This window comes from Ooceraea biroi, chromosome 14 (assembly GCF_003672135.1).
Source record: "Ooceraea biroi isolate clonal line C1 chromosome 14, Obir_v5.4, whole genome shotgun sequence".
In the NCBI taxonomy this organism is placed as follows: Eukaryota; Metazoa; Arthropoda; class Insecta; order Hymenoptera; family Formicidae; genus Ooceraea; species Ooceraea biroi.
The window spans coordinates 4,300,211-4,324,951 of record NC_039519.1 but is presented as its reverse complement, the minus strand read 5'-3'; the positions used below and the strand labels follow the sequence as shown (position 1 = coordinate 4,324,951).

General features: G+C 43.6%; 1 protein-coding gene across 4 annotated transcripts; it reads left to right on the top strand.

The window, feature by feature from the left end:
- Positions 1–1,001: 1,001 nt before the first annotated feature.
- Positions 1,002–21,760, top strand: LOC105286294. 4 transcript variants are annotated; one of them, XM_011351169.3, is made up of 6 exons: positions 1,002–1,144; positions 3,524–3,605; positions 15,977–16,752; positions 18,194–18,511; positions 19,086–19,407; positions 19,777–21,760. In XM_011351169.3, the coding sequence occupies exons 2-6, from the start codon at positions 3,537–3,539 to the stop codon at positions 20,179–20,181; spliced, it is 1,890 nt and encodes a 629-aa protein (XP_011349471.1). In that variant the 5' UTR covers positions 1,002–1,144; positions 3,524–3,536; the 3' UTR covers positions 20,182–21,760. The 4 variants fall into 4 exon arrangements, with proteins under 4 accessions (XP_011349471.1, XP_011349463.1, XP_011349480.1 ...); XM_011351161.3 differs by having other exon boundaries at positions 1,003–2,475; XM_011351178.3 differs by lacking the exon at positions 1,002–1,144 and adding an exon at positions 2,489–2,753.
- The last annotated feature ends 2,981 nt before the right edge of the window (positions 21,761–24,741 follow it).

The window sequence follows — 24,741 nt, the reverse complement described above, 5'->3', positions numbered from 1 at the left end:
ACGAAACTTGCGCGAGCTCATGATGGCGCGACGGACGAGTCGTCCAGACTAAATGCTTGAAGGAGCAAAGCGACGTTTCACAGTGACTGGCCGAAAACCGTCCCGTGGATTTTCTTTTTTTTCGCTCGAATGTTTTGTGGCAGCGGCAACACTTTCGACGGAGCCTTTAAAATTACGGCGTGCATTCGGTATAGTTACGTAGGGCACGCCGGCCGATCGACCAGCATACATATAAGGGACCTTGCATGCTCTCTCCCTGACGATGATGAAAGGCCAACCGAATGGCTAAAAAAGCAGGGCGAATAATCGAGCTGGGAAAATCCAATGAATGAAGATAGCCCGGCTCTCTGCTCTCTAGCAGGTAAAGAAAAGAGCGGATGAGAAGAGCAACCCTTGGATGAGAGAGGAAAAATTTTTGAATAGCTCACCCTCGAGCTGGCTATTTGCGTGAAACGTGTTTCACGCTACCGTCCAAAGTCAAATAACGTCATTAGATTACGCATTTCATCTTCGACGATTCCAGGGGGCACGCATTCGAACGTGGCGTTACGCCAATACTAATTTCATGCTTCAATCAAATGAAATTACAGTGATTTCGCATTTTGTGCATATGTGTGTGTGTGTGTGGTAACATCACTTTTCACGACAACACGATAACTGTTGTGACTACCATTATGATATTAATTAAATTACGTAAAACGTGTTTCCGATTTGTCGTAATGTTTCATGTTTAAAATAAATCGCAATTTGACAAATTGTGTTTGTTCAACATTACGAAATCTCGTTATGCATTTATCGGGGAGCATTCGCGTTGTACTGTAATTTTCGCGGGATGCAAACGTCGGAAAAAAAGTGGCAGGAGTGAACGTTCACTCGCACTTTCGCGTATTATCTACTGCTCGTCGTTATCCCTCGGTGTACGCCGATTACCATAAGCCATTTCCGGATGGACGAGTTAGCACCATGCGGGTGAGAAATCTAGGTCAGTCTGTTGCTGCCGGTTGGCTTTCGAGTCTCGTTCTTATCGTTCGTGGGATTACGCAAACGCAGGGGAAATGTAGACCGCAAAGATTTCGAGAAATGAAAAGGAAAGTGCGAAGTAAACGCGGAAGCGCCGTATCTTTTCAATATGTCCACCATGGAGGTCTCCTTTGCTTGATTTCTGAAATATAATAGACATTTATATTAGTAAAATAACATATTGCATATTAATATTACTTACATAATTACTTAAAAACCATTCGATTAATCGATTTATTATCAGATCATTATATTCCTGAATGACATTCTTGTTCTTCATGACTTTTGTTCCTAAAGGATCCTCATGGCACTTCGCGCACTATGGAAATCGAAACAAATTTAAATGGATCTTCACTAAAACCGTTTCTGAAAAAGTCAGAACGCAAGTGCTTCCGTATTCCACGCGAGTGTTACGAAATCTCGTGCATCGCTCGCGCGACTCTTTACTCTCGGCGCCGCGTGGAAGACGCTCGCGAGAAATTGGACTTACGAAAGATCAGCAAAGTCCGTACGTCGTGACTCAATTTTCAAGCGGAGCGTCCCCCGTTTCCCAGTGGCTTCTTCCCTCCGCAATCCTCCCCGTGCGATATTTTGAAATTGGAACCGATTCGACGTTTGCACCACGGCGTGCGCCGTGTTCTTCTGGTTCCCATCGGGATCTCGACGACGTGCGTCGCGATTCCGTGTTATTCGAGTCACGAGTCGGGTGCCCGTGTCTCCCGTCTTTCTCCCATCGCCTCACCCCGGTTTGTTTCATCCCCGTTTCATACGGTCGTACAACGAGACCAGGATCCCGAGATCCCATCATCTCGCGTTTCCCATCGGGGAAACCGATTGAAGTCGTGAAAAAATGTTTGTCTTGCAGCAATGTCGAATGTCGATCCCCGCATCTTGCGTCAGATATCTCGGAGTCAACTGAAGCAGGCACTGTAAAATTTCAGGTGTAATCTTCGCGGCGTTTGCTTCATTCGTTGCTACTGGATTTTTATCGCAAACATTTCGAGTGGAAGCGTTATACGCTGCAGCAAATACTCATTTTCTCATTTTTTAAGTTTATAGCAATTTTACGAAGAAATTTGTTGATAACAATCCTGTTTGTAACGTTGCAACGAGACATCGTGCCCCGTGCTTGTCCTTCACCTGTGCCTCGTGCAGTCTCCGGGAAGAAAGGAAAGGAAAGAGGGAAGAACGCGCGCGAGAAAAGAACAGGAATGATTGGACCACGCGTGGTGGGGGTGGCACCGTCGATGGTGGGCCTGTTTGGGCCCAACGTCGTATGTGAGAGGGAAGGCGAGAGGGGCGATGGACGGAGCGCGATCGAGATCCTCAGTAGGTCACTGGGACGTGGCTCGTGGCCGAGACGAGTGTGGCTCGCACCTTCAGTCGGTCCCCGTCGGTCAGGAAAACCACCTCTGGGCCCGTCGAATCCTCGCGGCCGGACACGAGAACACGACGGTAAAAAGAAAGAAAAGAAAAAAGAGAACGAAAGGAGAGAGAGAAGAAGGATCAGAGAAGGAATTGGGAAAAGGGGGAAAAAGGGGAAAGCGCACAGTGGGCCCGAGGAGGACCGCCTGACGCGGTGTTGTCGAGGAGTCTTCCCGCTGCGGTCGGTGCACTTGTGGGTTCGTTAAGGGGGAAGGGCAGGTGGTTTCCGTGCGCGGGGGGATGTCCAGATGATCGCGCGTTTTTTGGATAGAACGAGGGTTCCAGGAACAGGAAGGACACGTAACGAGGTGCAGCGACTAATTGTCTTTCCTGCGTAAAACAGTCCTGAAACATGTTCCCCATTGCAAAGGAAGGCCGTAATCGCGTGTGCTTCTGTGTCGTTCTTTCTTTTTTTCTCTTTTTCTTTGATCATTGTTTCGTATCCGATGAATTAAACAATTGTTCTCATTATGGATTTACGGTTTCTCGATTTCGATTTGAATGAACAGATTACAACACAGATGTTAAAACTGGTTTTGAGAGATTAAGTTGATCTGTGATAGCGCCAAAATTTACAAAATGCGAATAATTATATCGTGTGCATACCTGATGTGTTTTTTGTATCCTCGGGAAAGTTGCAAGGAAGACACAGAATAGTGTGGTGATTTTATGCAATGTGTCGCACAAGTGTAGACCTATTTTTAGGATTAGACTGATTCTTGAGACTCCTTTGATTCAAGTTCTGTGTTTTGACACATGGGTTGAACGTCCATTGCGTAAAATTGTTTGCGCAACCGTTGACAAGAAGATACGCCACTTGTGGGTCCAATTAGTAACAATTGTAATCGAGAATCATCCTCTGATCGCGTTTTTCTTATTGATTAATATTATATAACTGATACGCTATAGTCGACATATTACCCAACATATATTCTTCAACTTATTTTTCACTATTATTGATGCGGCTAAAAATTTGTTGAGAATTTATTTTCTTTAAATCGATTAAATTAGAGATAATGCTAATTAAAGATAATGATAGCGTAGTTATTAATTTCTCAGATTTTTCTTTTTATTACAGAGAGGAGACGCACATGATGGAGAGGACGTGGCGGAATATATGGAAGACAGCTTTTATCTTATTGCTGCCCTTGCTATTAGCTGTGAGTAAAATAAAAACACGTTTTGGAAAATTAACGAAAATTAACAGTCTTGTCTCATTGCAAGAGGGTACGAGTTTAACATTCTTTCTTTATTAATTTAACGAAATATTCGGCAATTTAACGTTCTCGACGTATTCTTTCTTTAAGAGACTTCCAAATCTTTATAATTTTTTTAATTGTAACGTTATAATTTCATTTTGCGATATGAGTGAACAAGTGACATGGTATCGTGTAATACACTTTAATGCTGGTATATCTCGCGAATGAATCTGACGAGTGGAATCAAACAAGTCATTCTCGCGAACACACTACCAATTTTCTAATCCCGCCGGTGATCTCGATTATCGCGTTCTTGCCCGCTCATCGCACGATACATCCGCCCGCGATGCCTCGCAGCAAATCTGCATGCCGCGACAATCGACATTGTAATTTCGCCGTGCAATAATTCTCAGTTGAACGACGAAGAGATTACTGCTCGCGGTTAGCGCGCATTCTCTCCCTTTAAAGTGACAGACAGGCCGTTAATACGGTAACCGTTATGCTGTACCGCGTAAAGCGGGTGAAGCTATTTACGCACCTGTCTGAGTAGTATGTACATTGTATCTTGATGTGACGTTGACGTTTTATGCTCGTGTAGGTGCCTGCATCTATGCATACTCGAAAACACACACGTGCACGCATGCACATATACTTGCGTGCACGTTAGCACGTAGCAATGTCTACGAGTATCGTGAAACGCATCATGTCGACGCGAGAAATTATCCGCATGATATTAATTAAATTCATCCGTCTGGAAATGTAAACATAATATTTTTTATATTAATACATATATGTATATATTTCCCATGTATAAATTTTAGGCCTTTCTCTTTCTCTTTCTCCCTCCGCTTCATCCACCAGGTAAACATTCGTGAATTTAAAAATTTATTTTATCTCTGAGCTATATACGAGACAAAACGAAAAAGAGAGAGAGAGAGAAAAGAGAGAGAGAGAGATCAAAGTCAACGTGTCGCGCGATTGCTAATTTGCGCAAAATTGATAAATTCGGAGATACTCGAAAAGAGGCGGCCGATGTTTCGACGACCGTTAAAAGCTGACGTAACCGTTAAAAAATTCATTCGCCTCCCCGGCAAAAAGTGATACTTCATTGATGCTCAACATTTCTCTGGGGACCGCTATACGACGCTACGTGCACGTGCCGATGGCCGAGAATCAACACAACGTTAAGTTAATGCTTAAGAGGAATCATCGTAGCCGCGGGCTCTGCCTGTGCCACATATAACCACAGAGCCTGGCTTTTTCGAGGCAGAAGTCTGAATGAAGTGGCTTAACCGCGTTGGAAAATCGGTAAATACGGATACGCTCGCGGGGACGTGTCGCTAGCGAATGGTGATCGTTTTGATCGTTCAGCGATTGTCTTAATGTGGGAACTAACTGTGTTCCGCCTGGGAATTCAATAATCGGTCGTTTACAAAGTGTTTCTCTGATGATTAACTGATGCCACGTCTTCGCTTTCGCAACCATCAACCGTCAATGTTCATCACATTGACTGTACCTTAACATGATCACTCTGGGATGATCGCTGGATTAAGAATATCATATTAAGTCAGTATGTTTGTGACGATTGGATTATTATTTTTAATCGTAAATTACGACTGCGTTAGGTAAAAAATGCATAATTTTATGTTTACGTTAAAAAGTGAATTTACATGTTATCAAGGAGTAAACAAGGATATAATGAAGAAGGATGTATAATTTTCTTATGTCAGGTCGTCTGATGAAAGTAAGAAATTATGCACTGGCGTGAATGTGCTTCATATATTTTTACACATTTTTTGAAAAAAGTATACGGGAAACGTATGAAAAAGAGTAATTATGGAAAAATGGTTTCTCTCTATCTGTATATAGATTCGCTCTGAATTTTGTGGTTTCGGTTTTATAAAAGTTTTACGGGTGTGTCGTGCCGCTTTTGCATTAAAAATCAATCGCGCGGCATGGCTTCGATAGTTTGATTAATCGTGAAAGTTTGTAACCTCTGCAAAAATGATGACAGAATAACATCCGGCGATATCAAAGTTCGTGACGTTTGTAACTATGATACGCGCGCGGCTTTCAGAAGACCGAACAAGGAGGAAAAATTCTCTCCTGAATTCTCTCCTCTCATTTCGCGATCGAATCTAAAAACACCTTCAGCCTTTTGCTGATTATTTTCACCCAGGAACCAGCGCACGCGAGGAACGTAAGGAAGAGAAAATATTAATCCCACCCTCATGCTCGCGACAATCGATGAGAGAAAACCCGAGAATGTGAGAACCGGGGAAGAATCGCATTGCGAGAAACTAGTTCGCACCGTCGTACAGTCGTCCGATTTGTAATTGGACTCGCAAGAGAGAGAGAGAGAGAGATTTCACGACTTATTGAAAAAAGAACGAGACCGAGGGGCGGGAGACCGCTCCTCGAGTGAGAGCACGTTGGGAAGAGCGTTATAATTTACGTGCATTTCCTTTCGCAGTGCCGCGTGACAGCGGCTTTTACGGCGATGTAATAATGCCGATACAGTCATCAGGAGAAGGCGGAGAATTAAGGGGGGAGCCTGCTTTAGAACGTTGAAAATAAGGCATAAGTTTACGAATGTTTTTGGAGAAACTATACAGCGGATCATTATAAAACTTTGATGCATTTATTAGTACATGTTTAAAGATAAAAAAAATTATTTTTTGATTTGAATATATCGCCTGTAGAGGTCGTCCTGGAGGCATCTTAGTGCAGCCGGCATTGTAAATTGGTGAGCATTCTCCTGCCTCCAAATTTCATCCAAACTGAAAAATTGAAATATTTTCTCGTTATTTATGAATTCCCATCGTCGATGAACCTTTAATATTCATAAAAGCATTAAGTTAAACAATTATTTTTGCATGAAAAAGTTCAACAACTTTGCCTAAAAATCGTACTTTTGTGTTCTAAGCTCCACCATTTTGGCACTTTTCAACTTTTTTCTTCTCTCTTTGGTTCATCGACGATGGGAATTCATAAATAACGAGAACATATTTCAATTTTTCAGTTTAGACGAAATTTGGAGGCAGGAGAATGCTCACCAATTTGCAATGCCGGCGACGCGGCCGCACTAAGATTTCTCCAGGACGACCTCTACAAGCGATATATTCAAATCAAAAAATAATTTTTTTATCTTTAAACATGTACTAATAAATGCATCAAAGTTTTATAATGATCCGCTGTATAGTTTCTCCAAAAACAATTCGTAAAATATACCTTATTTTCAGCGTTCTAAAGCAGGCTCCCCCTTAAGTAGGAAGAAATACGAGGCTGGTGCAGCACACACGCACCCGCACGCCGTGTACCTGTTATACCTCTGTTGCGCATATCGCTGCCGTTGTGTGTGTGTGCACGATTTACACACACTCTAACCGCACCGGCTGACTACATAGTCGAGCCGTCGAACCGAAGATAGTAGGTCACTGCGCCGGACGCAATGTCCTCTTTCGACTATACTCTCTAGACGGTACTCTCTCCTCTTCTGTTTCCCACTGTCTTCGCGCTTCTCTCTTTCCCTCTTCAGCGTTCGCTCGTCACCTTCTTAAGCCTTCCGCCCGTTCTTTCTCTTTCTCTTTCTCTCTTTCTCTCTCTCTTTTCCTGCTTCTCACGCTTTTTCTTTCCCTCCGTCATCTCTCCGTCTTTCCCTGCCTTTCTTGCCCGTGGATTCCCCTATTTCTATCTCTTCCTTTCTTTATTTGGAATAATGCAGCGTAGCGGGTACAATTTTATTCCGTTCGCATCAAACAATCAGTATCACTTCCTTAATAAAGCCTCGGACGAAACGGTCTTGCGAATGTTTTAATTTGTATTCCCATACGGATCGAAACATCCGTAAGATCGTCTCCTCTGAGATTTTGTTTTCATATTATTATTATTCATGTGACCGTATATTTAATTCTATACTAAATTTACGTTTCGTGAATTATTACTTGTCAGATAATAACATTTGCAAGTACTAGAACTACTATTCACTCAAGACATTTGTATAAGAGAGATATGGAAACCATAGGAATATAAAAATATTATTTTCAACTTTGATAATTAAAGTGTTACATATTCTATTGCAAGAGTGATTTAAAAGCTTCCACATCTCAAAATTTTACTATTATTGAAGTAAAACATAACATGAACAATAGCTTTCCGAAACCTATCCTTTTAATGATGCACAGCTGATTTCATTATTCCGAATGAGGGAGTGACTTCGACCACTGTGAGCTAGGTAGCGAACTCTCCTCAATTTTGATGAAATTAGAAAAACCTTCAAAGGTGCCGTCATCGGTAAGCTTCACAATCACGAGTCTGCGAACAGGGTTGTCGAAATAGCTACGGTTTACCCGTGAAACGAAGCTAATGCATCTCACTAATTCACCCCAGCTGTGGCTCGTGTGTGATCTTTTGAAGTCATGTAATACCTCTGATCCCCAAAAGGAACAGGAATAGAGAAAGATTCTCAAAGCTTTCGATTTTTTTCCAGTGTTCGTACGCAACAATACGGTGAAGCCAAATCGAAATAGACGCCGAAGCAGATTAACGTCGTCACGACGCGTAAAATTGCGTGAAAGCTGACAAGAAATTAGCATGTCATCGCGATTTTATTATTCTCTAAAAGCGGTAGATGAAGGCAAAAAAAGACAAGATATCTGCTTTTATATTTGCCTTTTTATGCCGTCAAATATCAAGTTGTGTCATTTAAAGGAAATACGACGATATAACGAAAGAATAAAATGAAAGAACAATAAAAACTTGACTGTGATGTTTAAAATAGACGGAAGTGATCGTTCCGGTCTTTAAAAGCGCATTTAGCATCGAAATGGCGAGTCGTTGCTGGGTCGCCATTTGACAAGCTGTAATGAATGGGATTGCAACGATCGCTGTGTTTGCGATTCTTAACAACGTACAATCTTGTGGACGACCGCAGAGCTTGTCCCGGCAGTTAGCTTAGCGATCTTGTAATTTGAGATCTTTACCGGCATGTCACTTCACAACCGATAGTCGATGACGATAATTGCGAGGCATCGCGTTAACGAAAATAATCTAACGTTTCGGATGTATTTCATTTTAGAGAAGAGACAATTTGTAGGAGACGTCTTCCATCTGTGACATATTTATTATATGAGACACAATAAAAATTAATAGTGCAAAAATGAATCCTTTAATTTAGATAGAATTTAAATCCTTCAGAATAGATAGGTAACTGATAGATTGTCGATTTCAGCCATTCTCTCTTTCTCTCGTTATTGAGATAGTTATTTTTATAATCCATTTCATAAGTTTGTAGCTCTCCATGGATCTCTCACTCTGCTTACAGTTAGATCTAGGTCCATAGATACATAGAGATGCACATATTTATTTGGAGATATGTGCATTATATGGGAATAGCGTCTTCAGTTTCTATTTAATTAAAGGATGCTCTATTATTTGCAATCAATAAGTTAATAAATACCGAGAAGAATATTTTTTTCTGGCGAGTTTCTTAAATCATCGTCATTAATTTTACTGCGATAACGCTGTTATCGATTTTGTTGCTATCTCTGCTATCTCGCATTCTCGTACTCGCTAGAAATAATTATAGGGTGTTCCACAAGTACTTTGATGGCGATAGTTAAATTGCAAAATGGCGTTTGCGATTCGAGAACAGATTTTAATTGCACGCTAATTTGCGGAGCGTAATTAGTTTTTCCTTAATTCGTACTTCTCTCGTGCTGCAATTTGATTGCTGTTTTATGGGCAATGTAAATCTCCTCGTTGTTATTAAAGCGCTCTGCCGTAATAGCGTACTTATTACCGTTTGTACCTAGAAGAGGAGCAAACGTTAATATAAAATTCTGTTAAGTAAGCTTTTTGACAGAGACACTGAAATTATATAACATGCAATTTTCTCGGCGCGACATTAATATGTCGAATTGAAATTGAAAATAGCGAATGCTAATTATCATCACTACTCACGTCGTACTCACACTTCAAAATTCCGCTTCAAAAGTATCTACTTATTTCAACAATTAATAATCGCATCGCCCTTCTCCCCTTGTACAAGGAAGAAATATTATTTGCCATTATTTACGTGAAAGCCGAATACATTTCCGTGCGAATGAAATTTTCACAAACGTTTAGCCGCGAACGGCATTACGACGGGCGCGCGCAAAGTTCCGACGATCTAATTCACTTTACAATCCCGCGTAGTTGCATAGGATTAAATTTAATCAGCATCTACGGGGCGAAATTTTAATCATCGGAGGAGGGGTCATCGACGTGGGAACCGCACGTTGAATGAACGTTCCGGGGATTACTGCCGGATAAAAGTTTAGCAGGAGCGGCGCGATTGCTTCGCCGTCGCCGAATTCGCCGTGTGGCTGTGACGTTTCGCGCGATTGCACATTTGACGCATCGCCATTTCGTATAGCGCCCCGGCACACACACATACACGGCACAGCGGTGTTCCTCTTTAATTAAAATCCCCGGCGGACCGAGTTTTATCCCGCGAAAGTGCACGCCCGCCACGGTTCTCGGCCTGGTTCGCACGCGCTTTGTGCGCGCGTTGCCACGGCACTAATCGGCCCATTTTAATTAGAACACGCACCGTCTTCCCGCGCTCGCGATATCTCGCGAAAAAAAACCTCGACGATTTAGGTTTCCAAAGCGGGTAATCTGTGAGTTAAGTCTGTAGGGCGCGTTTCGTTCACTCCGCACGGCGTGTTACACCCGAGCTCCTCGAGTCCGTCGAGTACCGTTATTGTAAAAAGCGAATCGACTGCGGAAGTGCATTTATGCCTTGCGGAAACGTCATTGCTCTCGATCAACGGATCCGTCTGATTTTTAATGCTTCGTGCAATCCGCCTGACTGAAATTGATTAAAGGGGAATAAATCAGAGACGAGTCTCGATGACGTGCGGATAGCACTTTGCGCATTTTTATGACCCGCCGTTTACATCTGGATAATTTCAGCACCTTGAACTGGAGCAATCTACGTCTTTCCTACTTTATCACTTGCTTTATCATGAAGATAAGCGTTTCAAGCATAACACGCTCCGTCTTCCAGCCCACACTGGTTGCTCCAGTTCCGCCACATGTTCTCGCCACGCATCATTGCTGCACGTATACATAATTATTTCTTAAAATGTAATATATGAATTTTTGGTATTAATTTATAATTACGTTATCTCGCTTAACGGGAATTCGTGTTTGGAGCACGGCCGGACCTCGTTCGAGAAACGCGCGCTCGATAAATCGCTACGTGACCGCGTAAGCATTAAAGTCGCTCTTCGCGAGACGCGACTCGACAATGTCGCTGAATGTTTCGTGCGATCGCTTCGATTTTAATGCTCCCGACGTCGTGCGTTCCGCATAATAGCCTTATCGAAACGTCCTCCGACATGTAGGTACCCACCGCCGTCCACGTTGACTGACCCGGCCTACTTTTTCGCCACCATATATAGTTGCAGAGACATCGCTCGCGTTACGACTCGAAAGTTTCTCTCCGTGGAAATTTGTTATCTTATTTTTGATACCCGCGCCTGTCGAAAGCACCACGTGGACCCGCACAGGTGTCATGCTTTCTAAACCGGTGAAACTCCGTTGTTCGCCTCCGAATTTGCCAGCACGTGCGTCTATTGTGGACTTTTTGCGCCTTTTTTCCCATGATTAGGATGGTGTATCGCAAGCAAAGCGAAATTGGCGATCACATTATGACCGTATCGTCACCGCCGCATCATTTTTACGTCTTCTCTTAACGAATGATGAAAATCCGCCGTGAAATTTTCGCTGGTACTGTATATTACACACAGGCGAATAAAAGGATATTAAATGTAAATATTAAAGCGGCGTTAAGTACATTAATTGGGGATATTAAATCAATCCATTTTCATCTCGAATATTGATATTGGCGGGACTCTTTCACGTACACAATGTTGCGTAGGATAAAAACGCCGTGAGCATAAAATATCGGACATCGGTATCCGCCACGGCAATCTATTAATCTATTAAATCGCATCGCCGATAACGTTATTGTGCAAAATGTGCGCGATTAAAGCGGAACCTCCGAGATCCGGCGTGAACGAACGCCAGGGAGGCCTCACATCCGTGACAATTAAGACGTTCGTTCTGCACACGCGATTCGGTGAAAGTACCCGTCCGTTGTCCAGTCGCGAACAATTCGTCGTCCAGCGGGTAACAATGGAAAAGTGAAATCAGTTTGTCTCCTGCGGTGACCATGGCGTGTCCTTCGACCGTGGCGTGTCTCATTTATTATTCCCTTAAAACAAATTTCAATTAATTCGCCGAGAGAAACTTATCCCGCAAATTAGAATTATCCTGTAAAAATCGAGGTAACTCTTGATACCTCGATAATTGAATCGACTCGGCGGATCGAGGAAACGTTCTCTTTATTTTTCATTCTGCGCCATCATTGATGTACCGCTCGCGGAGTTGATTCCTGGATCAATCACCTCCCACTTCGGTCTGACCTATTTATCACCTTCTTCATTCGTCATCGTTCATCATTTATACCATTTAACATCGCAAACGCGCTGGATATTCGGCAGGTCGGCAGAGAGAGAAAAAAGAAAGAAAGAACGAGAGAGACTGATTGCACTTATTCAGCTTCGCACAATCGTAGCGGACCGTGATTTCGTTATACGCGCCGACCGGTTCCGCCGTATTTTTCTATCCGGCGAGTCCGTGAGCCTGATCGGGTGCAGGTGCAAGTAGAACAAGAAAGCGGACAGGTATGCGTACGTACGTCGCCGACCTGCCCAGGTACAAACCGTGCTGCCGGGTGATCATGAATCGCCCACCGTCATCCGGCTGTCACGACTGGTACCGTCCGACGATATTCTCCCGCTTGAGAGTTCCCTCCCTTAACTCCCGGCGTTCTCCAAATTACGGTACGTGAAAATAACCACCTCGCTTTTTCCGAGAAGCCATAAACGTATTATTGAGATGAACGAAGAAGTCGAGAGACGCGCGAAGAATGCGTTTGCTCTGCTTCCAGATCGAATGTCTTGAGCAATCTTCAGCGATTTTTTAAGTTCCCAGATTTTTTAAGTTCCAACGAGCGGTAGCAATTCCGTATTTTGGAATAGCTTCTTTTGAGAATCGTGCTTCAGTGCATTTTCTGAGCTATCTCCAATGTGGAGCATGTTGTGTCTGACAAATTAAATGAGGGAGAATTAATGTCACGTGCAAGTTAACGGCCGTATCAATGAAAACTCCTGGGACTTACGTGATCTAGTTTGCGATCAAGTGCGCGTAAACGTAAACGTTTGATTTCTGTAATTACCTCATAATGGAAACTGTTGCAAAATTGGCACACGACGGTCCAGTTGCCTACAGTTATTGCTGCATATGCCACACAATTTTCCGCTCACGCCTGTCTGCCTTCTTATTGTTGCACGATGGAGTGTGATGCCTCGTTAGAGCGCGCAGATATATCCGATGGCTGTTTGCGAACTCACAGTCGCTATCTTTACACTATTATATTAATTGCACGTTTACTCAGTTGTCAGCTCGAGGCGGAGAGTACGAGATCCATGCCGTGGAATTAAACGAAGGATGCGATGCTGATTGTGAGATAGATGCGGAGCAGCTGAAAGACGCGACGCACCGTGCCTAGAGTTGCGTATCAAATTGGGGAAAGCACGAAAGAATACGATACAGGAGCACGATAGATGTTCGCTCTGTTAGCAGTAAAGCCGTATTTAGGAGCTCCTCCCAGCGGAGGAAGCGAAGACATTGTCTCGGTACGCGGATTCACGTAATTGCGTTCCTGCATTTCTGCCAAATTAGAATACAAGATTGCCCGAGGGAGTCGGCCGGCTCGCCCGAACATCTCAAGCCCGCCATTCGGTTTCTCCCGACGAGTGCTCCTTTGGCTAACAGTACACGCGCTTTCGGCCAGGTTTTTTGTCAGCATATTTTCAAGCATTATTAACATACGGTACCTGCCGGCACAAAGGCGTCGGCACCGTTCGATTCTTATTCACGCCGAGAATTCATACTCGGTCAGCAGCGCACCGAGATGTCGATGAAAAGGTTGTCCTGCAGGGAATGTTGCGTATTAAAAATAAGTGACGCGCGCTATTTCGTCGAGATTTATTTTCGCATACTTATGTCGTATATCTTGAAGGATCGCAGGTCTAGTCTGCGAGAAAGAGAAGAAATGGGAAAATGCATAATAAATAAAAAGTCAGTACGCATATCTGATACTACGTTCTCGTGCATCGACTATTCTCTGTCCTCAATGCGGTAGCGAACTTTAAGAATGTGAAATTCAGAAGCTCAATTCAGATTCTTCTTCAAGGTCGAAGTACTTCCCCTTTGCGACTTCACGGGATTGCGAGCGGGATTGCGCCGTAAACCGCGTTCGATTGGCATTCCGTGAAAGGTCGCAACGGCCGACGACATTTGTGGAATTCCTAATACAGCCCCGCTTCTCTGCCATGGAACGAAGAGTGTGACGACGAGAGCGGAGAGTAGAAGGACGTGTATTGGGCTTGTCATTCATTGTAATTCCAGAAAGGCCGGAGCGCTTCCAGTGGAAGTGTGCCGTTTGCGAGGCGTCATCGCGAGGGAAGAAGTTGAGAAACAATAGAGAAAACATTGAGAAAGATCGGAAGGAGTCACTGCTCCTGCTCGCGTTTAATGCGAGCCGGTTAAAACTTTCGTCAGATCCCCGTTATGAGAACCACGGAACAGTTTCGAAACGCGTACGTGCAGGGTCTCGAAAAGGGCACGTGTTCCTTCCGGAAATTGCCGTTCCGTTACTGCAACCGTGGCTCAAGGGCCTCCGAAGTGTTTCGATGCATCGTCATTCACTTTGCGTGATTCGTAAGCGAAAAAATCTCGTTTAAACGAGTACTTTTATATCTCGATGTACTTGATCCAACTGAACGCTAGCAAACGCTATTTCGCTCTCGTTAATGCCGACATGTACACGATTAATTTCTATTTCATGATTAACTAATCAATCATACCTTAATTTAACTTTGTTACGCTTGATCTTTGTCCAATACCAATTACTTAAGGGGGTATTCTAGTGTAAAAGCGGAATTTGTATGCTATTTTGGTGAATTGTTTTGGAAAAAAGTATAAGGTTTTTTGAGGCAGGGTTTTCCCTGCTTATTCATACATATTTGGTGTATGTTTCCAAATTTTTGTATTAGACAATAACTATAAATAAGCGCTGCACATGATATTAAATAAGAACATGAAAAAAAAGTTGGTCCATGGTTCCCATGATTTCAGCTGTTCTGCTCATCTGAAACAAAAAAACCAAAGAGATTCTTAATTAGTATGAAGTGTGGCTATAGCAGGTACCAGAATGAAAAAAAAACGTTGAAAATTTAAAACATGACTTCATTGAGAAAATTAAGTTTCGATTTGTGCCATTTTTTTCACCATTGAAAGGCTGTAGAAATTCCAAAAAACAATATTTCGACTTGATTGTGGTAGGGGCTATAGCCACACATATACTGAAGATGTGTGCAAAAGCCTGAGTCAATTGATTAACTGGTTTTTGAGATATCATGGGAACCAATTTGAAAAACATGGTTTCGAGAAAAACACGTTTAAAGTTTTTCATACTGATTACATAGAGATAATGTTACTTACGATCAATCGGCTAGTCCAGGGCCATACAGGGGACATTCCTCTTGTTCGTAGAAGTCCTGCAGAGCCGATCTCTCTTCCCTGCGATTCATTCTCTGATCTCGAGAGAAGTTAGTGGAGCGCCGCTCCGAGCGGGTGATACGAGCTTCGTTCCGGGAGTTGCGTACATCACCGCTTGCTGACCAATACTAACTCCCATCACGTTCATAAGTTTAAAAATTGGCATAAATCCTTTATTGAAAATTATAACTGCCAAGAATGTTGCTATTTCAACAACTTTCACGCCAGCATGGAGATGTTTTGGAGCAAAAGTCCAAATCAATGAATTTAGAGATTCATTGTACTATATGACCTGTACTATACAAAGGCTCCAATTCAAATGTACGACCTTCAAAGAATAACGATCTTCCGACCCTACCTAAAATACTAACCAATGCTCTGTTGTGTGCCGCGCGGTCCAACCGCCGAGCGCGCGCCAGAGGTTATTTTCTATTAGGTGCTATTACTTTGTTAATTTTGCGAATCGGGCTAAATCTTCTCGCAGACATATTTTCCATACCATATACTTGCAAAATATGCCAAAAAAATTCGATTTTTTTGACACTAGAATACCCCCTTAACTTCCACCTCATTGATCTTCTATTCCCTTTAGTACTCTTCTTCTCGATGCAATATTCAATTCTGTTTCAACGCACGCTGTTCATTTCTGTTACAAGGGTGTACGAAGCGAGGCACCATTGGTTGACAGCAGCGCGTTGCCCCTGGAACACAGATCGGTGTATGGGGCCCCAGCTCAGTATGGTCCACCGGCCGCTCATGAGGAGAACTGGCCGCTGGCGTCACCGGACACCCCACAGATCAAGCACCTGCAGGTGCAGTGCGAGAAGACGCACATGCGCGTGAACATCGAGTTTGATCGGCCGTTCTACGGTATGATCTTCAGCAAGGGCTTCTACTCGGATCCACACTGCGTGCATCTGAAGCCCGGTACTGGCCACCTGAGCGCGACCTTCGAGATCTTCCTCAACTCGTGCGGCATGAGCTCGTCGGCGAACCACAACGTGGCGGCTTACGGCGCCCCGACGCCCTCCGGCAGCTACGTGGAGAACACGATCATCGTGCAGTACGATCCCTACGTGCAGGAGGTGTGGGATCAGGCGAGGAAGCTGCGCTGCACGTGGTACGACTTCTACGAGAAGGCGGTCACTTTCAGGCCGTTCCAGGTCGATATGTTGCATGCCGTTACCGCCAACTTCCTCGGTGACAACCTGCAGTGTTGGATGCAGATACAAGTGGGCAAGGGCCCTTGGGCCAGCGAGGTGTCCGGCATCGTGAAGATTGGGCAGACCATGACGATGGTACTGGCTATCAAGGACGACGAAAACAAGTTCGACATGCTGGTGAGGAACTGCGTCGCGCACGACGGCAAGAGGGCGCCGATTCAGCTGGTCGATCAATATGGTTGCGTAGTCAGGCCGAAGATCATGTCCAGGTGAGGAACAAACAATCAAAAATATCAATCTTATTAGAAAATATTGGGGCATTAAGTATGAAACTTTACAAATAGAACATAAACTTTTGCATTTTTTGGCACATGGACATGATTTATTTTCAATCGAAGTATGCGCCCATGTTATCTACACACTTCTGCCATTTTAGTGGTAGTTGGTCTATGCCTCTACTATAGAAGCCCGGAGTACGGGAATCGATGAAGTCGCGAAAGGCTGTTTCGACTGCCTGTTGAGAATTGAAGAATTTTCCCACCAAGAAGTTGTCCAAATTCCGGAAAAAGTGATAGTCGGTAGGTGATAGATCTGGTGAATATGATGGATGACGGAGAGTTTCCAATTCCAACTCCTGTAGCTTTGCCACGGTCAGTCGTGCAGTGTGCGGTCGAGCATTATCATGCAACAGGATTGGCATTGACCGATTGACCAATTTCGGTTGTTTAATAGCAAGTTGTTGCATCATTTCGTCCAGTTGTTTGCAATATACTTCAGCCGTTATCGATGTACGAGGTTTCATAAAGTTGTAGTAGATAACACCTGACCTGGACCACCAAACAGTCACCATAAGCTTCTTCTGTGTAATGTTGGGTTTCGCGTGATGTCTCGGTGGTTCATCAGCGTTCAACCACTGATGTGAGCGTTTACGATTGTCGTAGAGTATCCACTTTTCATCGCAGGTCACAATTCGATTAAAAAAAGATCCATTTTTGTGACGGGAAAGCAAAGAAAGTGAAGCCTCTAGACGTTGCGCCTGCTGCGCATCGGTCAATTCGTGCGGGACCCATTTGTCCAACTTCTTTATCTTACCAATTGCAGCTAAATGAACCAATATGGTGGGTATGGAAACATTGAATATCGATGCCAATTCACGTGTACTTTGAGATGGATCGGACTCTACTACGGCTCTCAAGTGATCATTATCCACCTTCGTCTTTGGTCTTCCACGTGGCTCATTAGCGAGGCTGAAATCTCCATCTCTGAAGTTTTTGAACCAATTGCCCACTATTGCTTTAGTAGTTGAACCTTCACCAAATACAGCGTTGATATTACGAGCTGTCTCCGACACTGTGGTTCCACGGCGGAACTCATATTCATAAATCACACGAATTTTGGACTTTTCCATAGTTCTATAAAAAAGAATCCACCAATAAAACTAATGAAGATATTTGAACAAACAAATATGACATTTGAAGAGCGAACATACATCTATCACACTAACCTAACCTGATACTGACGTCTGGCGCCAAATTTGAGATAACAAATGTTAAAGATGGCGCTTTTACATTTGTAAAGTTTCATACTTAATGACCCAATAATTTAAAGAAATATAACATAAAAGTCCGGAAGAATATAAATCGCCACAATATATAATTTTAATGTAATTTTTAAAAAGGAAGAGTACAAAGACCTTCTTCTTCTCCACAGATTCCAAAAGATCAAGAACTTCGGCCCGAGCGCATCCGTAGTCAGTTTCGCCTACTTCCAAGCTTTCAAATTCCCCGACAGCATGAACGTCCACTTCCAGTGCGTGATTCAAGTCTGTCGATACAATTGCCCCGAGCCCAAGTGTGGGCATCCTGGTCTCGAGTACGGTGCACCTGCCGGCGGCATCTCTCACGAATATGGCGCACCGGTTTCGCAAGGTCTTTCTTCAGAGTACGGTGCTCCACCTGTGCCCGAATACGGCGTGCCACCGGCTTATCCTGATCCACGACATCCCAGTGGACCAGCTGGAGCGTATAGGTAAGAGAGCACACTAGTATCGACGTGTAATTGCTCTGCGAGAAAAGCTCTTCTTGGAAATGTCCATCAATTCTTGATTATCTCACAGAATAAAATCTCTGCTGAATCTCTCTTAAGATCGGGAATAATTGATCGTCATACATCTTTGAGACTTTTACGTGAAAGAAAGAGAAAAAAAAAGGGAAAACGCCGTGTCTACAAAATATATTTAAATTATTCTTTAGATATAAGTAGCAGAAATATTTTAATTAATATTTAGTGTACTTTTAAAACATCGCTCGGCACTTTCTTTATATTTTTACATAAAATAATTTTAATATATTCCGCAGATCCGCATTGCTGCGTAAACTGGGATAATATTCTAAAAATTTTCTAAAAATATTCTGAAAATTAACGAGTTGCCTCGAGAAAATAAATTCGCATTACTCATTTACATGATATAATTTCTATGTCACGTATAACATTTTAAAGCTCCTATAACCGGAATAAATTGAAATAGATTATTTTTATGTTAATAGCAATTTGCATACCGCGTTACAAAATAATACATATATAAATTAATTTCTGTTTGCAGCGAACCAAATCCGGATGTAGTTCCGGCGCCGCAGGCACAGACCTCGTCCTCTTCACCCAGCTCGACGCCAGGCGACGCTACGGCGAGCAGCTCACCCCAAAGTCCCCAGGACAATATCCACCTCCCTCCACCTCCTTTACCCGGGCATCCGGCGGCGTACCAGACTGTGAAGCGAAAGGGTACCGCCGGCACGGAGGAGCTTGAGGGTAACCTAGCCATCCTCGGAGGTCGACCGAGGTCGGTCGAAGGTTTCCCGGCCGAACTCAGAGGCGCCAGAAGGCGAAGGCACGATGAGCCGCACGAGCTGGAAGACGATGATAGCGTAAGTATTAAAATTATAAGTAATTTAGCTAATTTATCACACACGCACAATTGTTGCTTCGCGTTTGATACATGATTACTATTGAAATTAAAGAATGACTTTAAAGCCTCAAATTTGAGGACGTGTGAGTTTCTCTCGAGGAGCGAGCAATAATTATAAAAGTTTTTATCTAATTGGTCGTTTGATTTTATTTCACGCAACGCACTAGAGCTGACGCGCGATGGAATATCAATATATAAAATGTTTTGCTCAATTTACCAGCGATGTAGCTCATCACGAATACATTATCAATGACGCGTTCTGCGGTACCGTTCAGCATCCTACCCGCGACGCTTACATTACATTACAACGGTTACCCTCAATTTTCAGAATATCTATCGCACGGTGACCCTGTTCTCCACCCACGTGTACAAGCGAGCGGCGCAGGAAATGACGGATGTGAACACCTCGAGAGTCATCCAGGTGGTCGCGCCGGGCGACGTTAACTTCGCGCTGGGCACGACGAACTCCAGCAACGACACCACCGTGGTCATACAGAACGCTGCGTCCGCCGATCCCGAGACGATCTGCATGAGCCTGCCGGGTTTCGTGGGTGGTCTGGTGATGCTGCTGCTGGTCGTCGTGGTGGCGTCCCTCGTCGCGGCCTTTCTCTTCGTCCGGGTACGCGCTGTCGATCGCAAGAACGCCGCGATGAGCGGCGGCTACGTACACCCGGCATACGCGACGGAGAGCTGCAACGTGCCGAATCCGGAATTCGTGAAGGTCGCCAACTGAGGTGGTGCACACGGTGCGCAAAATCAAAAAGGATTCGCCGCGGGAGAGGAGAAGGAAGATCCCAGGAGGATCTCGCCGACCTCGAATGGGACCGCATCGCATCGATATCATTCCGTCCGAAGCCCGAGATACGTCGGGAGATCCTCCTCGTCGAAAGATGCAGCCGCGCAATCTCTCCTCTCTCCTCCTCCGTCAGGTGGCCGATGGCACCTTGGCGTCTAGTCTGCTCGCGTCAATCGCGGTCGTCGAATCAAGGGAGACCAAACGACTAGATCGATACCGAGAAATTTCAGCAAGGCGCGAACTCGAGCGAGGACCGCAGGACGAAGGAGATCCTCGAGCAGCATGTAAATAAGGGACTCGCGGGAGCGCTTGAGCGACTTGATGAGAAAGCGGAAAAACGGAGGAGAGAGGAAGGTAAATGAGAGAGAGAGGAGCCGCCGGCGCACATTCCACCGATCGTTCATGATCGCGATTAGGACGATCTCCTTATCACCCGATCATCGATCGGACACGAATGTCAGATGCGAGGAGACCGGAGCCCGCGATCGATGGGCTGTGCGCCAGATCAATTCCACGAGTCGATCCCCAGGACGCTTCGTGATCATCGCGGCTAGTAGAGATCGACGATAATTTCTAAACGCCTCGCTGATTGCTCGACAGACCCGTCTGGCCGGCAGGCAGCTCGTTATCACGAAGTAAAGGGGATCTTCGCAATCGCCACAGAGTAGTCTCTAGGAGGGCATTGTAAATAAGTCGCGTGGGTAGTTAGACGGCCCTTCAGGACCCGCTTGTCTCGGCGTCTCTCCGATCACACCGTGTGTACACGCTATTATTTATACTTATTGTATTACTTCAACGAGTGTTTCTTCTTCGTCTTCGCCTCGTCGTACCTCATCGCGTCTCATCGCTGCGCCATCCATGCTGGCGATTATCTTCGCGGAGGACCGCGCGCCTCGCGACGCTCGACGTCATACGCCGACGTCGTCGGCGGTGCCCGATACCATTTCGCGTTCTCGAATCTTGAGCGGTTCGGCAAACGTTGCCCGTTCCAAAAGCTGGCTGCAAAGTTGCCGAGGCACGACGCTCGTCCTCCAGATTTCGTTTCGAGATCTCAGGATGAAGAGCATCGCCCTCGATCGATCGAGGAACGCTCGCCAAGCCCTTCGAGATTCGACGAGAGGACTCTATTTATTGTCTCACCTTCTATTCCTTGTTCTAACTCTGCATCCCGATCGATCTAACTTAATTTATTGATCAAAAATTGTACGGCATTACCCTTCCCTACTTTACTTCGCTTAGTACTTAAGTTATCCGTCGTGGAATATTCCCGGCTCCTGGGAATATGTTTATGTATGTGTCTTCAGGACACACAAAACACAAGACACACATACGCATTCGTATACATACTGACATATACACTTACATGCGAAACGTATGGCATCACATATGCAACATGCTCAAGTGTGTTGTATACGTTACTGTACCAGCGCGAGTAAAATGTATTCACGAAACATCCGTTACGATAATAATTAATTGTTTGAGAATTATTTTAATTACATGATCATTTTTATTTATATAAATCTGCGTTTCTCTTTTTCTCCACCGTTCTTCACATATCCTTGCGTACAGATTTGGGATTTTTTAGTTCCGAGAAAGGTTTATATTTGGCAATCAGAGCTCTGCGTTCCTTTGCGAATCTCTTTACTTTTCGATACTCCTTAGCTAAATCGTACAGGCTATTATCTGCATCTAATTTCTCTGGCAATTGCTCCTGGAATTTACATCTGCAACGAAAAAATAATTTTTGTATTAACATTCAATCAGTAATCTTATTACGAACTTACCGTAGCATATCGCTTTTCCAATCGGTTGCTTCTATCATATGGGCTGCTACTTCTTTATTAAAATTTACAATTGTGCCCAGTTCGATCCTGTAAATGCAAGATAACAATAATTAATAAGACACATAAAAATTTATAAGAGTATGTATTTCAATTAAGATGAATGCAGCACCTGATACTCTTATTTCCAACAAAAAATCGCAGACTGATGTTCCTTTGATCGATGATTCGCAAGCTAAGAAATTTATTTAGCTTCATACAAATTATCTTTAAGTGAGAAACATCTTCGAGAAAATCTCTCTCTTGGTTGTCATTTGGTCTATAAAGGCATTGAAAGATTATTAATTATCGAAGAGATAAAGAGAATGTACTACTTTCACAATACGAATTAATATAATCGAAACTAAATAATAGACTTAAAACTAAAAAAAAGAAATGGTATTATATGGCTTATTTTTAAACCTGTATAATGTTTATGTGATGCATTCAATATGAAAAACACAATTGCTGTAATTTATTTCCGAGAATGCAGCGTATCACGTAATTAGAATGCTTTGTTCAGATAGAATTCGCTCTACTTTTTTACTTGACATACTTGCTTCCGACCTCTTCTTGTCGTTCCTCGACAACAGGTTTCTGCACCTCGACGACCTTCTTTTCCTTATTTCTCGAGCTGGACGGCGATATCGGTGTCTTAACATTTCCGGAACTGTAAAGTCAACCAAACGTAACCGGAACGTAGCGCGCGTAAACAGTGCTGCTCTATATACCGGTATGAATTCTCGAAAGCGACTCACCTGTTCATTAATTTAAAAGTCGATGGGAAAAATTTCATTTGCAATCGATCAGTTGACTTTTCCTGCAATGTTTAAAGAAAAACCATTTATTTTATTTATTTCGCGCATTTCACGTAATTTATCTAAAAGCATGTTTATGTAAGAAGCATATTTTGCGTCAAAGACAGTCTCTCGACAACATGCGCTTTGCGATATTTTATTTATTAGGGGTGTGATTTAGTTTTGAGGGTTTTTTTGCTCAAAAACGCATGTATTTAAATATGATAATGAATGAATACCTTAATCAAAATATTTTCCTTCGTTTTCTATAACTTTTTCCCATCTTTCTGGCAAGAGATGGATTTCACCACGATAAAATCACTCTTCTTTTCAGTTGATCCATTCGTCGACGAATTTTCGCACTTCTTCCAAATTATCAAAGTGTGTATCCTCTAAAGCGTGTTGCATCCACCGGAACAAATAATAATCGCATGGAGCAATGTCCGGAGAATACGCGGAGTGCGGTAAGACTTCCCATTCGAGCTCTAATGGTGTTTCTTTCACTGATAACGCAACGTGAGGTCGAGCCTTGTCACGAAGAAGAATCACTTTCCGTCGTTTACTCGCAATTGGTGGTCGTTTTTGGTCCAATGCTTGCTTCAACTTGTACAATTGGTGTCGATAACGATCAGCCGTGACAGTCTCGTGCGGATTTAACAGCTCATAGTACACTATCCCACCAAATACAGAGCATTACTTTTGAACCGTCAATATTGCGTCTCGGAGTGGATGTTGATGGTTCGCCTGGATCCACCCATGATTTTCTGCGTTTCGGATTATCAAAATAGATCCACTTTTCATCCCCAGTAACAATCCGAGACAAGACTTCTTTTTTTGCCTGGCGATCAACGAAATGGTTCGCAATGGCACTTTCCGATAATTGATGTGGAACCCATTTCCCTTCTTTCTGAATTTTTCCCATTTCATGTAAATGTTTGGCAACTGTTGTACGATCAACATTTAATGCTCTGGCAAGAGATGGATTCCACCACGATAAAATCACTCTTCTTTTCAGGTGATCCATTCGTCGACGAATTTTCGCACTTCTTCCAAATTATCAAAGTGTGTATCCTCTAAAGCGTGTTGCATCCACCGGAACAAATAATAATCGCATGGAGCAATGTCCGGAGAATACGCGGAGTGCGGTAAGACTTGCCATTCAAGCTCTAATGGTGTTTCTTTCACTGATAACGCAACGTGAGGTCGAGCCTTGTCACGAAGAAGAATCACTTTCCGTCGTTTACTCGCAATTGGTGGTCGTTTTTGGTCCAATGCTTGCTTCAACTTGTACAATTGGTGTCGATAACGATCAGCCGTGACAGTCTCGTGCGGATTTAACAGCTCATAGTACACTATCCCACCAAATACAGAGCATTACTTTTGAGCCGTGAATATTGCGTCTCGGAGTGGATATTGATGGTTCGCCTGGATCCACCCATGATTTTCTGCGTTTCGGATTATCAAAATAGATCCACTTTTCATCCCCAGTAACAATCCGAGACAAAAGACTCTTCTTTTTTTGCCTGGCGATCAACGAAATGGTTCGCAATGGCACTTTCCGATAATTGATGTCGAACCCATTTCCCTTCTTTCTGAATTTTTCCCATTTCATGTAAATGTTTGGCAACTGTTGTACGATCAACATTTAATGCTCTGGCAAGAGATGGATTCCACCACGATAAAATCACTCTTCTTTTCAGGTGATCCATTCGTCGACGAATTTTCGCACTTCTTCCAAATTATCAAAGTGTGTATCCTCTAAAGCGTGTTGCATCCACCGGAACAAATAATAATCGCATGGAGCAATGTCCGGAGAATACGCGGAGTGCGGTAAGACTTGCCATTCAAGCTCTAATGGTGTTTCTTTCACTGATAACGCA